The sequence below is a fragment of the Portunus trituberculatus genome, chromosome 13 (genome assembly GCF_017591435.1).
Source record: "Portunus trituberculatus isolate SZX2019 chromosome 13, ASM1759143v1, whole genome shotgun sequence".
Taxonomy (NCBI): domain Eukaryota; kingdom Metazoa; phylum Arthropoda; class Malacostraca; order Decapoda; family Portunidae; genus Portunus; species Portunus trituberculatus.
Window position 1 is genome coordinate 9,645,654 of NC_059267.1, and position 17,331 is coordinate 9,662,984.

Consider the following 17,331-nt stretch of genomic DNA (forward strand, 5'->3'; position numbering starts at 1 on the left):
TATTTTTCACTTTATTTTTATGCATCTTCACCGCTTATCATGAGATTAGAAGGAAGGACGAGCCCCAAGCAAGCCTCCTCCACCCTCCTGCGCATTCTCGTTCAAATAGTAAAGATATGCTTGTGCGCCGTGCTTCGTCAATGATAATGCACAAACACAAGGCTTTCTCAGTCTCCGCCCTTCGGCTTGTCATGCAAACTTCACTGTCATGAGCTATAAATCATGTTTTTGTGGATGTTCTTAAATCAGACTTTCTCGCTCATGCTTAAGTTATTATTGACTAAGTTTGTTCCACCTGTACTACCTACACCACTCCTGTTATTGCCTGTCTCATAAAGCTCACCTTATCCTCTTAATTAAGTGTCTTAACTTATCGTAATCACTTGTCTTGATTATCAGTGGTGGGTTTTCTATATATAATCTTCGTTAAACTATTTTTATTTATTTAAAGACTTCAAGCTGGTTTTTGTCGTCTCTTCACTTTATCCACAAAAATGAAAATTCAAGATGGCTAGCCTTATTTCTCTCTCTCTCTCTCTCTCTCTCTCTCTCTCTCTCTCTCTCTCTCTCTCTCTCTCCAAGATAAGTAGGTACGTACATCAGTACTATGCTTACTGATTTAGGGATTTGTAGTCAGCACATCATTCCCAGTCATGGCTACAAATCTCTGAATATCAGCAGCAGCTTATTACCATGACTGGCCTTGTGATATACATAAGCCTCATGTTCTCACTTCTTTCATAATGACACTGTCACTGACTCATGTGACGGTGGGTAGAGAAGACACAGAGATACACTTTTTTTTTCCTTGTATCTAGAACAATTACAAGAAAATGATGTGTCTAGGTACATATTCATAATTTTATTTATTTATCCTATATCCAGGAAAAGTCTAGATTTTTTTCTCTCCTGTTTTATGTCTTTGTGTGTGTTACGTCATTTACACATATCAATCAGTGAGAGGATCAAGTGATCATCACCGTTGGAGGGGCGTGAGGTAGTAGATCATCATCATCAGCAGCAGCAGCAGCAGCAGCAGGCCAGTCAGCCGCGCCCGCTGCACCAGCTGTAGTAGCGCCAGTGCTCCGTCACCTGTTGTTGTGTCACCATGGCCCGAGTGTCCGCCTGTGCCACGCCCCTCAGACGCCTGCTGCTGGGCCCCCCAGGCACCAGGACCACCGCAGGAGGGATCAGGGCCCTGGGGACGTCCCTAGTGTGAGTATACGGACAGTAGTGAGAGCTACGAGGACTTTCTCTGGGTGGTGGCATGGCGAGGCACACTTGGCACTCTCCCCTGTGTGGCACTGGTTCTAAGGTGTTGATGTGGCTGTCGCTGTGTGGCCATGGCATTGGAGATCATGAAAACAGCCTTATTTTTTTCGTTTCTTGGTATAATATGAAACACTTATACCGTGAACTTATAAGGAAAGGATCAGCTGTGAAGTTAATGAACTAAAAGTGAAAGCCTTCCTTAACACACAACTGAGATGAAGACGCTAGTTTTATTTCAGCATTACCCCAAACACCACCTCCAGGAACACCAGCACGGGGCCAGGGTCACACAAAAGTAGGCCACCATTCATATCACAGGGCACGGCGACCTTCGCCCCGCCATCCCTGGACAGCCCTCCCCCCTCACAACATTCCCAACACACCATCACCACTTTATTTTACACTCCACTATTGGAACATGTTGAAAGAACCTCAATATTTCTACCTGAGAGTTGAGTGTAGTTAAGTAAGGTTAGGTTTAGGTTAATTCAGTTCACCAGTGCTTTGCTAAGTCTTTCATTGTATAGCTCAGGATTTTAATAAGCACCATATTTCTGTCCGGAAATAAACTGTCCCAGAATTCACAAACTTGGGTTATTTCCATAGAATTCAACTGGGTATATAAAAATAATAATAATAATAATAATGATGATAAAAATAAAAATGAAGTTCCTCTGTCCAGTCCTTAAGTAGGAGCCAAAAGGGCCTGCATACCTTCATCACTTTTTTTTTCTTTTATGTAAGATGTAAGGGGATATCTGGCCAAGAGCAACAAAGATAATTAAACAAAAATGTCCACTTATGTGCCAGTCCCTGAGCAGGTCTGAGAGAGTTAGCTGAATGAAAGGGATAAATGTCTTGAAACCTCCCTCCTCGGTGAGTTCAGTTCATAGTAAGATGGAAATACAGAATCAGGTAGGGACTGTAGGGAAACCTTGGGAAGGAGAACTAGCATTCATTATGTCATCCTTGTCCCAGAGTGAGGCTTGCCACTCACCACAGGGCCATGTGAGGCAGGAGTGGTCTGCTGTGTGTGTGTGCTAGTCTGTACTCACACACCACTCACTATACATATAATGCGCACTCACTGTTCACACTCATTATCACCCTTATTATCATTCTACACCCTTACTTCATGTGTTTTGTTCTTTTTATTATTGTTATCATTGCTATTACTACTATAATCATCTCCTCACACCACTGCCATCATTACTATCATCATACTATCATTTTTTTTTTCTAACATATATTTTGATTTTAGTACACATTTGATGCACTCTCACAGTAAACATTCATTGACACTCATACTATCATTCTATGCCCATATTGTTACATAATGTTGTGTTTCATTGATTGTAACTGTAAACTTGCTGTTATTATCATCTATATATGCCACACACTTAATGCACTCACCGTAAACACTTTCATTCACTCCTTTAATACCATTCTACACCATTAGTTCCATGTGTTGTGTTCTTGTTACCATCCTGTTGACAAATAGTGTGAGAACATTGCCAGGCTGCAGGTTTTGTTGTATTGGTGATCCATGTGCTATAGTCTGTAGGTGCTCAGTCTATGCTTAGTTCTCTCTCTCTCTCTCTCTCTCTCTCTCTCTCTCTCTCTCTCTCTCTCTCTCTCTCTCTCTCTCTCTCTCTCTCTCTCTCACTGCCAATGATCACTCTCCATGGTTCCAGGAGGAATGATGAGGCTCCTGCATACCGCCCCTCCACTGTGGTCGCCCCCAACATGATGGACATCGGGGTCAGGTCAATATTCAATGAAGACCACGACATCTTCCGAAAGTCAGTCAGAAAGTTCTTCACAGATGAAGTGCAGAAATACCATAACCAGTAAGTGGAAACCCATTGTGTGTTTGCAGAGACTTTGTAGGTGTTTGAATACTGTATCTCATAGTACTCTTGTAAGGCTGTATGTTACAGTGATCAGAGAAGGAACAAGAGGTGTGTGTTTCAGTGACCAGTGTAGAAACAAGAGGTGTGTGGTTCCAGTGACCAGAATAGAAACAAGAAGTATTTGGTTCCAATAACAGTAGTAGGAACAAGAAGTGTGTGGTTCCAATGACCAGAGTAGGAACAAGAAATATTTGGTTCCAGTTACTTAGGAACAAATGGTGTGTGGTTCCAGATACAATACTAGAAACAAGAGGTGTGTGGTTCCAGTGACCAGAGTAGGAACAAGTAGTGTGTGGTTCCAGTTACAATACTAGGAACAAGAGATGTGTGGTTCCAGTTATAAAGTAGCAAAGAGGTAATAAGAGTTAACCCAGTGTAAACCTTCAGGTGGGAGAAGGATGGGAATATCTCCCGGGAGTGCTGGCTGAAGGCGGGGGAGCAAGGACTGCTGGGCACGGACACTCCAGAAGAACATGGAGGCATTGGCGGAGACTTCAAGGATGCAGCAATCATCATGGAAGAACAGTAAGGCTTGCTCCACTCTCACTGACTTACTGCTTTCTTTATGTTGCTGATGCAAACTACTTCATAAATCTGTAATCTGCTGTGACAAGAGATACAAAAGCCTTAAAAATTATTTTATGGTCTAGTGGTACTTTAAGTTGTTGATGATATAAACCACAGTATGAATCCATTATCTGATGTGACTAGAGATAAGAAATCTCTAAATATTATCTTGGGATATACAGCACTGCAATTTTACACCTTTAGCTTTGCTCCAATGTGACTGAATTACTGGCTGGTACTTTGTTTTGTTAATGATATAAACCAGGGCACAAATCCCTGTTATTTGTAGGGATAAAAGATACAAAGGGCCTTGAAATTATCTTAGGATTTGGTTTGTGGTCTATGGCACGACACTATGCCTTCCTATTCAGGTTATAATTCCTTGCCAGGGCAGCTTCAAAATTTATCGTACCTTCTAGTCACTTTCTTTGTGTTACTCTGACACGCTAAAAAGGGACATGCATGACAACTTGTGTTTGTTGTGGTCATGATCATCACAATGCTTCCAAGCCATGACTTGTGAGACCATTGGCAGCTGCCCTGTGGATCCCTGTCAAGGCCACCCTGGTAGCCAGTAGGCATACATGGCATCTTGATACTGATTATATGGTCAATTAGTATGGTAGCCAGCATGAAACTTAGCACTTCTGTGTCAAAAGAAAATGTGATTGGTTTAATGAGTGTGAGGTGTTGGTAGTAAATGTGTATCTAAAAGAATATGTTGAAGTGACAGATGAGCCTTCATACAGCAGGAAAACTAGCAACATTATAGAACTTCAGCTGAATTACAGGTCTGATTACACCTGATGGCTTGCTTATAAACACTGAAGTTGTCAAATATTGCAGATATGGACATCGTTGGTATCTCAAAAATAAATACATAAAGATCATTCATATTTCCACTGATTGTCAGCAGCGATCATGGGAAATGGATGTAAACAATAGCACTTTTATGTGTATCCAAATAGCTTTTCTATCCATGTGTTCTCTAGTGTCCATTCAAACATGTCAGGTGTGAGGTACAAAGGCAGTGGTAGTGCTGGTGGCAATCCCAAGAAATACCTGGCCATGATAATGAAAGTAAAAGTGGACTCGATGAAATACAGTACAATGTTTTTATGCCTAAATCTAGGGCTCTGTGAAAATAGAACATCTTTGTGTCAGTAGTAGACTTCATTGACTCAGGAATAACTTTTTGGAGTGGAATTTTTTTGTATGAATGTTACCAATTGTATTTATAGTTACTGGATATTCCTCTCCTGTATTGAGCTGCAGCCAAAGCAAGATAATAGGTAACATAAATACTCAATTTTCAGGTCCTATGTGAACTGTTCAGGGCCTGGGTTCCCACTGCACTCCCAGATCGTCATGCCGTACATCACCCACTACGGCTCTCCAGAACAGATTGAGAAGTTTATCCCTGACATGACTGCTGGCCGCAAGATTGGGGCAATTGCTATGACAGAGCCAGACGCTGGCAGGTGAGGCATGCCACTGAGTGATGAGACAAACATCTATCCACTTATGAGTTCTGAGTCATCTCTACTAGTTTTCTCAATTCCTAGCTGCTAGCTCTGTACATTTCACATATCTGGGGATATTTCACTCACATTGCTTTTCTAGACAGGATGGAAGCACAAGCTTTTTGTCTTGTCAAATACTCTCTCCCATCAGTGCAGTATGTTAAGTACTGCAATTTTCATGCCAGTTGCTCTTCTAATCTTGCTTACTGCCTTCCCTCTTCCTGCAGCCTCATTTTCTCCTCATATTCAGAATTGAGTATTCTCAGTCTGGAAGTCCCTGCCTGCTTATGTATTTCCTTCTTCATTTGGCTTGAATTCTGATAAAAGGAAGGTTTCAAGACATTTGTTCTCCAAAGATTCTTTCAACCTTGCTTTAGAGGCTAGTACTCAACTTTTTGTTGCCTTTTGTTGGTGTTCTTATATATATATATATATATATATATATATATATATATATATATATATATATATATATATATATATATATATATATATATATATATACACATATATATACATACAAGATGGCCACTGTTCTTCTAAATCTATTAATAGTGATGTTCCTCAGGGTTCTGTCTTGTCACCCACTCTCTTTCTGTTACTCATTAATGACCTTAACCAAACTTCTTGGATTATCCACTCTTATGCTGATGATACCATCCTACATCTTTCCACGTCCTTTCAAAGATCACCAACCCCTCAGGAAGTCAACAGATCAGGCAGGGACACCACAGAATGCCTAACTTCTGATCTTTCAAGGATTTCTGATTGGGGCAGAGAAAACTTAGTAGCATTCAATGCCTCAAAATCTCAATTCCTTCATCTATCAACTCGACACAACCTTTCAGACAACTGTCCCTCTTCTTCAATGACACTCAACTGTCTCCCTCTTCCACACTGAATATCCTCAGTCTTTCCTTTATTCATAATCTTAACTGGAAACTTCACATATCATCTCTTGCTAAAACAGCTTCTACGAAGTTAGGTGTTCTGCAACGTCTCTGCCAGTTTTTGTAGCCCCTCCAACTGCTAATTCTGTACAAGAACCTTATTCAACCTTGTATGGAGTACTCTTCACATGTTTTTTTTGGGGAGGTTCCACTCACACAGTTTTATTAGACAGGGTGGAATCAAAAGCTTTTCATCTCATCAACTCCCCTCCTCTGACTGACAGTCTTCAGCCTCTTTCTCACCGCCAAAATGTTGTATCTCTTTCTATCTCTTATCGCTATTTTCATGCTAACTGCTCTACTGATCTTGCTAACTGCATACCTTTCCTCCTCCTGCGGCCTCGCTGCACAAGGCTTTCTTCTTCCCCTCATCCCTATTCTGTCCAACTCTCTAATATACAAGAGTTAACCAGTATTCTCAATCTTTCATACTTTTCTCTGAACTCCCTGCCTGCATCTGTATTTCCATCTTCCTACAACTTGATTTCTCTTAAGAGGGAGGTTTCAAGACATTTCTCCCTGTTTTCTGGCTAATTCCTCTCCTTTCTTTTAGGGAACTTGCACTTGCAGTCGTTTTTATTTTATTTATTTATTTTCTTTTATTTATTTTCTTTTTATTTATTTATTTATTTATTTATTTTTTTTTTTTGTCAAGTTTCCCTCTTGCATAAAAAAAAGCACAACCCTCCATTGTTGCACATTATTGGTGCATCCATTATTGTGCGATAGCCAAAATTATGATAACCAAAGTGAAGAACCTGTGGTAATAATTCAAATTGACACAAGGACCTCCAAGCTTGAATTTTTTGTCACTTTTTGCCCAGTTTTTTATACCATATAACAGTATAAAAATAAAGAAATAGTACATTAAAAAAGGAAACTTAACTAATCAAAAATCATAACAACAACATAATTAGAGCAGTCATAATAACTTCATAAATAAAATGTGTCTCACTGTCGCCAGACATTTACCATTTTTTTTGTAGATTGCAGCCAAAAAGCCCTTCCTGCTGCTGCTCTGTTGCCAAGTTCCATGACATAATCTACCACTTGTAGTTTGCAGGAGACTGTGTAGCTCAGTCTTTTTCCACCTGCAGCCAGAAGCCATAACGGTGATGGTGTTGATTTGCTTCGTTATGATTATGAACTTGGTGTTACTTTTCACCGCTATGTAACTGGCTCACCAGTTCGACATTCATATCTCACGCGCCACCCACCCGGTCAAAATTCGCCGCAAACCCGCCAGGCAGAAGTGTAAACCAATGCTACCCTGTGTCTTCGCTAAGGCGATGTAACACTGGCTCTTTTCCCTAAACTTTTTCTGTCAACTTTCTAAAGATTATCACACACAAGCTCGCTTCCGCCTTTGTCGTGTTTGTCAACTGTAGACAAACATTGCGGCCACTTCACCCCCAGCAAGCAGTTGGTATTTTTTCGTTGCTATTTTTGGCCTTTAATGATCTCTATGAGAAACTCTTCAGACAGCTTTGTCCACTCATAAACAACAGAGCTCCTCATCTTGGCCAGTTGCTACTTGGAAGTTCTGCCTTGGAGCGTCGCAATCCCAGACAAGTGTAAACAAACAACTGAACTATTTTTCAGTGTTAGGCTAAGACAAAAAATATATACATATAAATATATTTACATCTACTTATCAATATTCTATTAATTTGAGATTATAGCATCATTCCATTTAACAAGAAAATTAATTTTATTATAAATGTGTTAATTAGAAACCATAGATCTTAATTTGACAAAAAATTGACGCTAGACTCAAGACAACGGAAAGTCACCTCCAGCCCCAGCCCTAAGAAGCACAATTTCCTGCCTTTCAAAGATAAGCTTGAGCTTATAAGCAAGTGTGAGGCAGGTACAGCTCACAGTGTGGTTGCAGTGCAAATGGGTGTCCCTAGGTCAACAGTACCAACAATTTGAAAGAACAGGGAGGCCGCCGTGGTACAGTGAAACCATGCGTGCTTTGGGGTCTGAGGGCTCTCCAAGTGCTTGGGTTCGAATCCTGTCCACAGTCCGAGTGTAGGTTGGGCTTCCTCACTTGGGACAACGGTTTCCTAGTGGGTGGACTTTGAGATAGGAGGTACCCTAAAAAATATCCCCTTTAGCCCATAAATTCCCGTGAAAAGTCTACATGGTATAAGTAAAAAAAAAAAAAAAAAAAAAAAGTACTGCAAGACCGCTGCAAGTGTTTTTATTTCCAAAAATGTAGTGTACAGCACCCTAATGTGTTTAATAAAACAAGTTAGATATAAATGAACCCTTTAATACTACTGATTTAGTCTAAGTTAGTGTTTTATAGAGGTTATAATGATGTTTTGGGGTGTCTAGGCTGGAGGCTGGTCCCTATCATGCCCCTAATTCTTAAGTATCTCATGGGAAAAATTGCTTCATGATTTGAATAAACGCTGATTTAACCGATAAAAAACCACCCTAACCCCGTCGAATTGCGAGGATCCCCTGTATGTACCTCGAGATACAAGTTTAATTCATGCCGTGAAAGAGTTCATATCTCAAAACATTTTTCCCATTGAAATGCCATTAATCTGTTCCAGCCTCCCCAAAAAGAGCACCCCTATTTTTTTTTACCTGCTTTTAGGTAAAAGGTGTTTATGAATAATAATTATTTTACAGAAACATGATGAAAACATAACAAAGGAGAATATAAATAGATAAACTACTTTTTATAAAGTATATTTGTCTCAGAGGGGTACATTCCATAGGATGTTAGCTTACCATATCCTCACCTTTACTTGCGCCTATCAATCAGCTGGAGTGTACAAGACTGGCCTCTCTAATAATCACAAAGAAGCTCATTGATGACCCTGTAAACATTATTTATTGAATAAATGAAGTTTTAAGTAGGTAAGAGAGAGAGAGAGAGAAGCCACACCACTGCTGCAGCAGAGTTTTTGTTTACATTGTTCCTCCCTCAGTGATAAGTGACGGTGGAGGAAGTAGAAGGAGACAGGAGACATTTGTTTTGTCTTTTCAGTTACATACACATATATACTTGATCAGTGCATAAAAATGTATAAAATAACAGCAAAAGTTTATTTAGTGTTCTTACCATGGAGACATGTTTTCAGCTAATGGTGGTGAATGGCAGAGGAGGGAGGGAGGGAGGAATTTTTTTTTCCTTTTTCTTTTCTTTTCTTTTCTTTTCTTTCATGCAAGAGGGAAGGCTGCCAAGGGCAACAAAATGTTAGAAAAAATAGCCCACTGTAACTGTAGGTTCCCTAAGGCCGCTTTCACACCAAGCTGGCACGTCGCACGTGGCAAGTGACATGTGGCAAGCCACATGGCGTGCCAAGTGAAAATGAACATCCGGAAACATGAAACCTTTCACACCGAAGTGGCGTGGCACGTCACATGTGCCACATGGGAAATCGGCATTCGCTCTTAAGAGTACCAATTTTTCCCACACGGTATCCTTCAACTCATGAAGGTGGAAGGTATTGTATAAGAATCTGGCTGAGAGCGTCTTGGATGATTCCCCCCAGAAGCAGCTTGGGTGTGTGTGACGTCGTTGAGTCGAGTTAACCCATGTTAAATTGAATAAATTGCATTATTAATCGTATCTCCTTAAATATCAAGTTGCATTAAATTGAAATCACGTTATTCAAACTCGCATTAATCGAGAGTTGACTGTATGTATAAAAGTTAATCTTATCTCTAATAACAAATCTTTCCTGAAAACTGAGTGAAAGGAAAGTCACTCAGAACAAAGGCAGAGTAATAGTGTAAGTGTACTAAGTTGAAGGAGGGAAGTTAGGTTTAGTATATCCTTATATCAACAATTATTCTTTATTTATATTTACATGCTGTGATTTTCTTGTTTGTTGTTCTATCTATCTACATTTTTTTCTTCTATCAATCCAAGAACAAATTGATAGTGTCAAAATAATGAGAAGATAACTATGAATGCAGCAGAGTGGGTGGAGGATGCCAGGGTGTGGGAGGCCTCGCTGCAGGCTCTTTTTGTAGCCATTGTCTTACACAGAAGGAAGTTCATAGAAGGAGGTTCACTGATGATGAATAATGAACAGTTAGCAGAACTGAATATGGGTAGTATGTATTGAAGAACTTGGAATCGGAAGAGACAAGAATTAAGATCATCGAGAAATCTTTTAATCATTATCTAAATATAAATACCTAAATTAGATTTCTAAGAATAATTAGTGAAAATGTTTATACGTAGGAGGATATATGTAACATCAGTGTACCTTGAGCTGTATAGAAGTGTGCATAGCATTTATACAACACTACTGCATATCCTAGAAGTACATCAGGTATCACCTACAATGCATAAATAGATGGATAGATTGGGAAATTAATATAGAGGCAAAAGTAATAGAAAATTCAAAGAATATGCTTGATTATTCCGTTTTTGTATTTCTTACAATTATGGTCAGTCATTTATATGTGGTGGTTTATTTGTAGTAGATTTGCAGCAAACACAACCCTACCTTTGTCTTCCTCCACAGCGACCTACAGGGGATCCGCACCAATGCCCGCCAGGACGGTGATGACTGGATCCTCAACGGCTCCAAGATTTACATCACCAATGGCTACATGAGTGATGTGGTAATTGTGGTGGCCATCACAGACCCCTCAGCCAAGAGCAAAGCCCACGGCATCTCTCTCTTCCTGGTGGAGGAGGGCATGCCAGGCTTCAAAAAAGGATGCAAGCTGGACAAGATGGGCATGAAGGCTCAGGTAAAGATCACTTTAACCCCTTCAATACGGTGACGCCTACGTAGGCGTCATGAAGCCCCAGTAGCATATACGATGACGCCTACGTAGGCGTCATATTTCTTTTCTGAGCTTTCTTCAGTTCAGTTGTCCCGTATAATGTGTTGGATACCAACTATACATGCCGTATGCTGTCCTTGAAATCCTAGTGCTCCTCCCACCATCCTTGTCTCCACCAATCACTAAAGATAAGCTACATGCGTCCCGCCTTGTGTCTAAAATTCCCCAATGGCATAGACTGTTTCCATCTCTCTCTCTCTCTCTCTCTCTCTCTCTCTCTCTCTCTCTCTCTCTCTCTCTCTCTCTCTCTCTCTCTCTCTCTCTCTCTCTCTCTCTCTCTCTCTCTCTCTCTCTCTCTCTCTCTCTCTCCCTTTCCTCCCTCCCCATCTCCCTTCCCTCCTCCCCCTCTCCCTCTCGAAAGATAAGTTACATGCGTCCCGCCTTGTAACATTCGTGGCTACACACACACACACACACACACACACACACACACACACACACACACACACACACACACACACACACACACACACACACACACACACACACACACACACACACACACACACACACACACACACACACACACACACACACACACACACACACACACACAATCTCTCTCTCTCTCTCTCTCTCTCTCTCTCTCTCTCTCTCTCTCTCTCTCTCTCTCTCTCTCTCTCTCTCTCTCTCTCTCTCTCTCTCTCTCTCTCTCTCTCTCTCTCTCTCTCTCTCTCTCTCTCCTTCTCCTTCCCTCCTCCCCTCTTCCTCTCGAAGATAAGCTACTTGCGTCCCGCTTGTGTCTAAAATATTAGCAAATGTCACTCTCTCTCTCTCTCTCTCTCTCTCTCTCTCTCTCTCTCTCTCTCTCTCTCTCTCTCTCTCTCTCTCTCTCTCTCTCTCTCTCTCTCTCTCTCTCTCTCTCTCTCTCCGAGAAAAGCGTCCACTTTCCTCTTCGAAGGCGATATAGTAACTAAAAAATAGCAGCATAATACACAAAGACGACAAGTATGACAAGCTTGCATGAGTTTCCCGCGCTAGGGCGCGCAGCACTACCACCCGTATATCATACAGGCGGGCTTTTTTAACATCCGGCGCGAAGGGGTTAAGAATGCCTTTAGTATATCTTATTTTGTATATCTTTATTATATCTTGATTTGTAATTAAAGAAGAAATATTAACTATGAGAAAAATTGAGTTCTGAAATGCTTGTGGAATGTGTTCATTTCTAAACAGGATCCAATGGGGTCACTGTGGTACAGTGGAACCAGGCACGCTTTGGGGGTTGAGGCGTCTTCAAGCACACGAGTTAGAGTTTTGGCCATGGTCCGTGTGTAGGATAGGCTTCTTTATCCAGGATAATAGTTTCCTAACGGGTGGGCTTTCATATAGGATGTCTGCTTTAGCCAGGAAATTCCTGTGAAAACCCCAAATGGTATTAAAAAAAAAAAAAAATCATTTGTCTGCTTGTTGTTCTCATTTATGTACTAAAGTCAACACCTCTGACAGGGGAGGGTTGCCACAGTCAAGTGATCCTTACATATGTTCAATTAAGCAATGTTTGTGTGAAATGTAAACACTGAGTCAACTATCAGTGATTCAACTTTTTTCTCTATAGAACATGAGGGAGTTATGGAAATGGAAAACTCAAAATTTTCAGTTGGGTGCTTTACTCAAAAGATGGTGATGGTGAATGGAGAGGAATCAGAGGTTCATCCTCGTCTGGTAGAATTAGCTAGTCCTATTAGGTGCAGGAAGGCAAAACGATGTGTTATGATGGAGGGCTAACATAATTTTTTCTACAGGACACAGCTGAATTATTCTTTGAGGATGTGCGTCTGCCTCCCTCAGCCCTGCTAGGGAAGCCTAACCAGGGCTTTTACTACCTAATGAGGGAATTGCCTCAGGTATGTTTCTGTAGGACCAGGAAATACCAGGAACCTATATTCATTTGTGTTCTCTCATTTGGTTAGCTCAGTTTATATATTTCTTTCTGGCTGCTTTTTTCTTTTTATATATATTGTTCTTTTGAAATTAAACAAAACATACAAAGTAAGGTATGCAGTATATTTGTAGGAGATGGAAACTGACAGCTATTATTCTCCAGAAAAAAAGTGGAAAGATTTAAAAATAGAAAATGCACCAGTTAGTGGTGTTTGACAAACTTTGGTATACCTTGTTAAGAGAACCACAAGTGTGAGGTGGAGTATTCCTAACAGAATTCAAGGTACATAAGACCCAAACAGAGGCCAAATCTTTTTATCTCAGACTGACAGACCATCTCAGTTTTCATAGACGCATTAGACAGAAAGCAGGTATTGGTGATAAGACTGATGGTGTGTCCACAACAGGAGCGGCTTCTGATTGGCATCATGTCCTGTGCTAATTGTGAGTGGCAGCTGGAGGAGACGAGAGACTATTTGCGTAACAGGAAGGCTTTTGGCAAGACCCTGTCCAACCTACAGGTGAGTCACTGTCCCATACACTTACCTTATTTCCTTTATGGAGCTCAATGGATTGGTCGTACACACATACACTATATTCAGGAATTGTCAGGTGTACGGAGCCTTGTTTAATTTATAACTTTACATGTTCAGCTGTATTTTCCTCAGTGCTCTTAGTTTACATTATCTTGAATATTGACATGTTTATGCTTGATTTTGAATACTCCTAGAACTTTATTTGTTGAACTAATATTTTGCATAAGTTCAGTACATACATACATATGTACCTTTGCATAATTTTATACCAAGAAACAAGACCACATGATACAATTTGCTGTAGATCTTTTCAATACCATCACTTGAACTTGTCTGCCCAAAAGGTATGATTTGAGTGCCATCACTTAAGACAACTAAATTTGGAATCTTGCTTTATATGTGGTCAGTAATCTTGCTCATGAGTATCTACTTGGATTGAGGCATCTTTGTCACTAGGGTGCTTTGGTCCTTGAGTGATCAGTAGCCACACTCATAGCCACTCCACCCTGTCAGAGTCACACCAAGACCTACAAAACAAAAGCAAACAAAAATAGATAAGTAATGTTGAAGGATAGTAGACAACATGTTTATCAGCATAATTGTTAGAGTTTTACTTGTCTCTAATAGATTCTTCATGCTTAGTCAGTGAGTAGTGTGGTTATTATTATGTTGATGTTAATAATGGTAGATGAGTAGTGAAAAGTACTCAAGTTCTTCACTGCATGATAGTTGATGGTTGTTGAAGTTGGATTGCCTGTACAGAGGCTAAGAGTGTGAATGATGTGTGTATGAGTTTGTGGTGTTATGCCTGGGCTGCCACTTGTGAGATTGCCAGCCTGTTATGTAGTTAGTGAATATTTTCATAATTTGAAATAACGTCTTATGTAAAAGTGAAGGGTGGGATTGACATGAGATTGTAATTTGGATTTTACTTCAGACGATTCGACACAAAATGGCGGAATTGAAGACAGAAATTTGTGTGAGTCGGGCATTTACTGACCAGTGTATTGAGGAACACTCAATGAAAAAGCTGGGAGATGAGGGTGCATCCATGTGCAAATACTGGTAAGTCTTGCCTTTCAGTTGTTATTTTTCATTGTTTTAAACACAGATGGAACTAAATGAATGTGGAGTTAATCAGATTTTCCTAATATATGACTAAAACTAGGAAAGTTTTTACATAGAAGACAATTTGTTTCTTCATTTAGTAGAGTGAAAATTAATTGACAAGTAATGGAAGAAAGTGGAGAGAGTCATAGGGAAGGAAGTGATGAAAACAATAAAAATAATGTCAAGGCAGCAAATCAAATATCAGATGAGAAATTGTTATTGAGTGTATGCATAAGATTTACAGGATAGTACGCAGAGAAGAGAGGATACTGGGAGACACAACAAAGCCAGTCTAGAAGGGAAATAGAAATGAATGTGGTAATTATATCCATTATTAGCCTGGGGGGACTGAAGATCGATGGAATGAAGTGCCATGGATTCCCCCAAAGGCACACTGTGTAAGGTTACACCCGGGGTAATGGACTTGGTCAACAGTACATTGCATTCTCTTCCTTCAGCTGTTTTCATCAGAGATTGTCACACCAGATCATCCATCTCTACATTTCTTTACACTGACTATAGTACTCATGTCTTCTTTCAGTGCATCAATAAACACTCTCTTTGGTCTTCCTCTCTTCCTTCTTCTGGGTCAGTCAATCTTCAGCATCCACCTTCCAATCCTTACTGTCATATAGATTCAGATTCAGATATTTTATACATCTTTTGTTACACTTGTTATGCACTTGTCTTCCTTTGGTGCATCTATGAAACCTTTCTGGTCTTCCTCTCTTCCTCCTCCTGGGTGGGTCTGTCTCTCCTCATCTCTCTCTGCACAAATCACTTCAGTCTCCTCATCTCTTTCAGTCTTTTGTCTTCCCTGGATTACAAGTTTTGGTTCATTTGATTTGTTTTTTACATCATGTGTTTGTGTTGTACCATATGCCAAGGAATGGGTGTAACTATATGTTAAAGTAATTTGTTTTGCTGTGTGTCATTGGCCAGTGTTTAAGTGATTCAAACTTTCATAAGTAGAGGCCACAGAGATACTCTGCTTGGTTATCTCTATATTTCCTTCATTGATTATGCAGAACACTTATTGAACAATCACCAGAATAATAAAAATCTCTGAAAACACTAATAACTTACACTAGAGTCTTTTAAAGGTAATTAGGATAAAGAGATAAAACATTTGCAAGTACAGCCTACAGGGCATACACCAGTCTGGATTAACTGTAGTCACCATACTCAGTCAACCTTCCATCTTCATTGCAGGTTGTCTGACCTGCAAAACAAGGTAGCAGGCCATTGTGTGCAGTTGTTTGGTGGTTGTGGCTACATGACAGAGTACCCCATCAGCAGGGCCTATGTGGACGCCAAGGTGCAGACCATTTATGGCGGCTCCAATGAAATCATGAAGGAGCTCATTGCCCGCTGCATTTTCCGGTAGTGTTTCTGTGACAATGATGATGAGGATGATGGAAGGTGATGGCAAGAGGCAGGCTTTCAGTATTCATGTTTTCTCTGTTTACATTTCTGATACTTGCTGTTATTATACTGTGGCTTATTTTGCTGTAATATTTGCTACGTTCATTCTTATACACTGATGCACTGTAGTCTTTTTTTGCACTCTTGATTTATGATTTACTTCTCCCTGTGTGTAATAATTTCATGACTTTTACCTTGAAGTCCTTCTATTCTAACTCACAAGTTTTCGTGCTCTTTATCATTGAACTTTGTATTTGGATCCTTGTTTAAAGTTCCTATTATACAAATTTTCCTTTCTTTTGTTTTTTCTTTTTATTATCTTATGTATCTATCTATCTTGTTTTCATCCTTTTGTCACCTACCCTACTCTGATCTTCTCTGCCTGCACTCTTGCTGCTGGAAGTCATCCCAGGATCTAATGGCAACACATGATTGACCTGCTTTAGGTGCTGTGCTCTGCATCAGCATCTCAAAGGTTATGCAGTGTGTCATAAAGCAATGCAAGTAATCTAATATTGTATGAGAAATATTTTATTTAAAATTGTACAGCTGTGTAAATATGGGTGATTTGTAAAATTCATTTGGTTGATTCTCTCCTAGTAATAGTATGAATGCAGTCTGAGAAGTGTTGATGATATAACATAGTTACAGTGTTTTCTTCACTGGAAATATTTTTGTAATCTATGAACTTAAGAAATGTAACAGCACAATGCAAATTGATATAAATCTTTCAAAGTATTTGTTTAGAATGATGTTACCAAGAGTTGTGGAATGCAGAATTGGTCTCATTACAGTGAAAGTTATTTAATGATGGTTTTCTTTCTTAATTTGCCTCTTTATTTACATCAAAGAGCATGAATGAAAGAAAGTTTTGACAGGGTCTAGTGAAAATTATTGGATTTTCTGAGGTTATTTTCGTGAATTTAGTGATAGTTCAATAAATAGTTTGCATCCCCAATAAGAAAACACTCCCAAGGATATAGTGTTTCAAAATGCTGGCCAACGTCCTGACAGTGTCCTTCAGTACATGGCAGTGTTACAACAGAAGATACCCAATGCTGTGTGGGAATATAAGATGTGCTCTTCATCATTATAATATTATATTGTAAGTGTGGCTTCATTGTCATAAAAGAAAAAAAAAATAGGACTATCATTGAGACTTTTGCCAGAAGTAACCATAAGGATTGTTTTATTTTTCTTAGTGATACCAAATTTTAGTATTCTCTGTTACACAAAGATACAGAAAGAGTTGCAGTATTTTTTACATGTCATGCAAGGCAGCTAAAGAGTGAATATGACTGGTTGTTTAATGTTCCACTGGAGA

At 39.7% G+C, this 17,331-nt stretch overlaps 1 protein-coding gene across 1 annotated transcript; it reads left to right on the forward strand.

Annotated features, from left to right (window-relative positions):
- Window positions 1-1,035: 1,035 nt before the first annotated feature.
- Window positions 1,036-16,815, forward strand: LOC123503282 (long-chain specific acyl-CoA dehydrogenase, mitochondrial-like). The gene is made up of 9 exons (XM_045252919.1): window positions 1,036-1,215; window positions 2,967-3,122; window positions 3,573-3,710; window positions 5,069-5,233; window positions 10,725-10,956; window positions 12,798-12,899; window positions 13,344-13,457; window positions 14,410-14,537; window positions 15,795-16,815. The coding sequence occupies exons 1-9, from the start codon at window positions 1,109-1,111 to the stop codon at window positions 15,967-15,969; spliced, it is 1,317 nt and encodes a 438-aa protein (XP_045108854.1). The 5' UTR covers window positions 1,036-1,108; the 3' UTR covers window positions 15,970-16,815.
- The last annotated feature ends 516 nt before the right edge of the window (window positions 16,816-17,331 follow it).

Coding starts and splice junctions, on each gene's coding strand:
- LOC123503282 (XM_045252919.1), top strand. CDS start 1,109: ATGGCCCGAGTGTCCGCCTGTGCCACGCCCCTCAGACGCCTGCTGCTG. Junction 1,216..2,966: donor GCCCTGGGGACGTCCCTAGT/GTGAGTATACGG, acceptor CCATGGTTCCAG/GAGGAATGATGAGGCTCCTG. Junction 3,711..5,068: donor GCAATCATCATGGAAGAACA/GTAAGGCTTGCT, acceptor CTCAATTTTCAG/GTCCTATGTGAACTGTTCAG.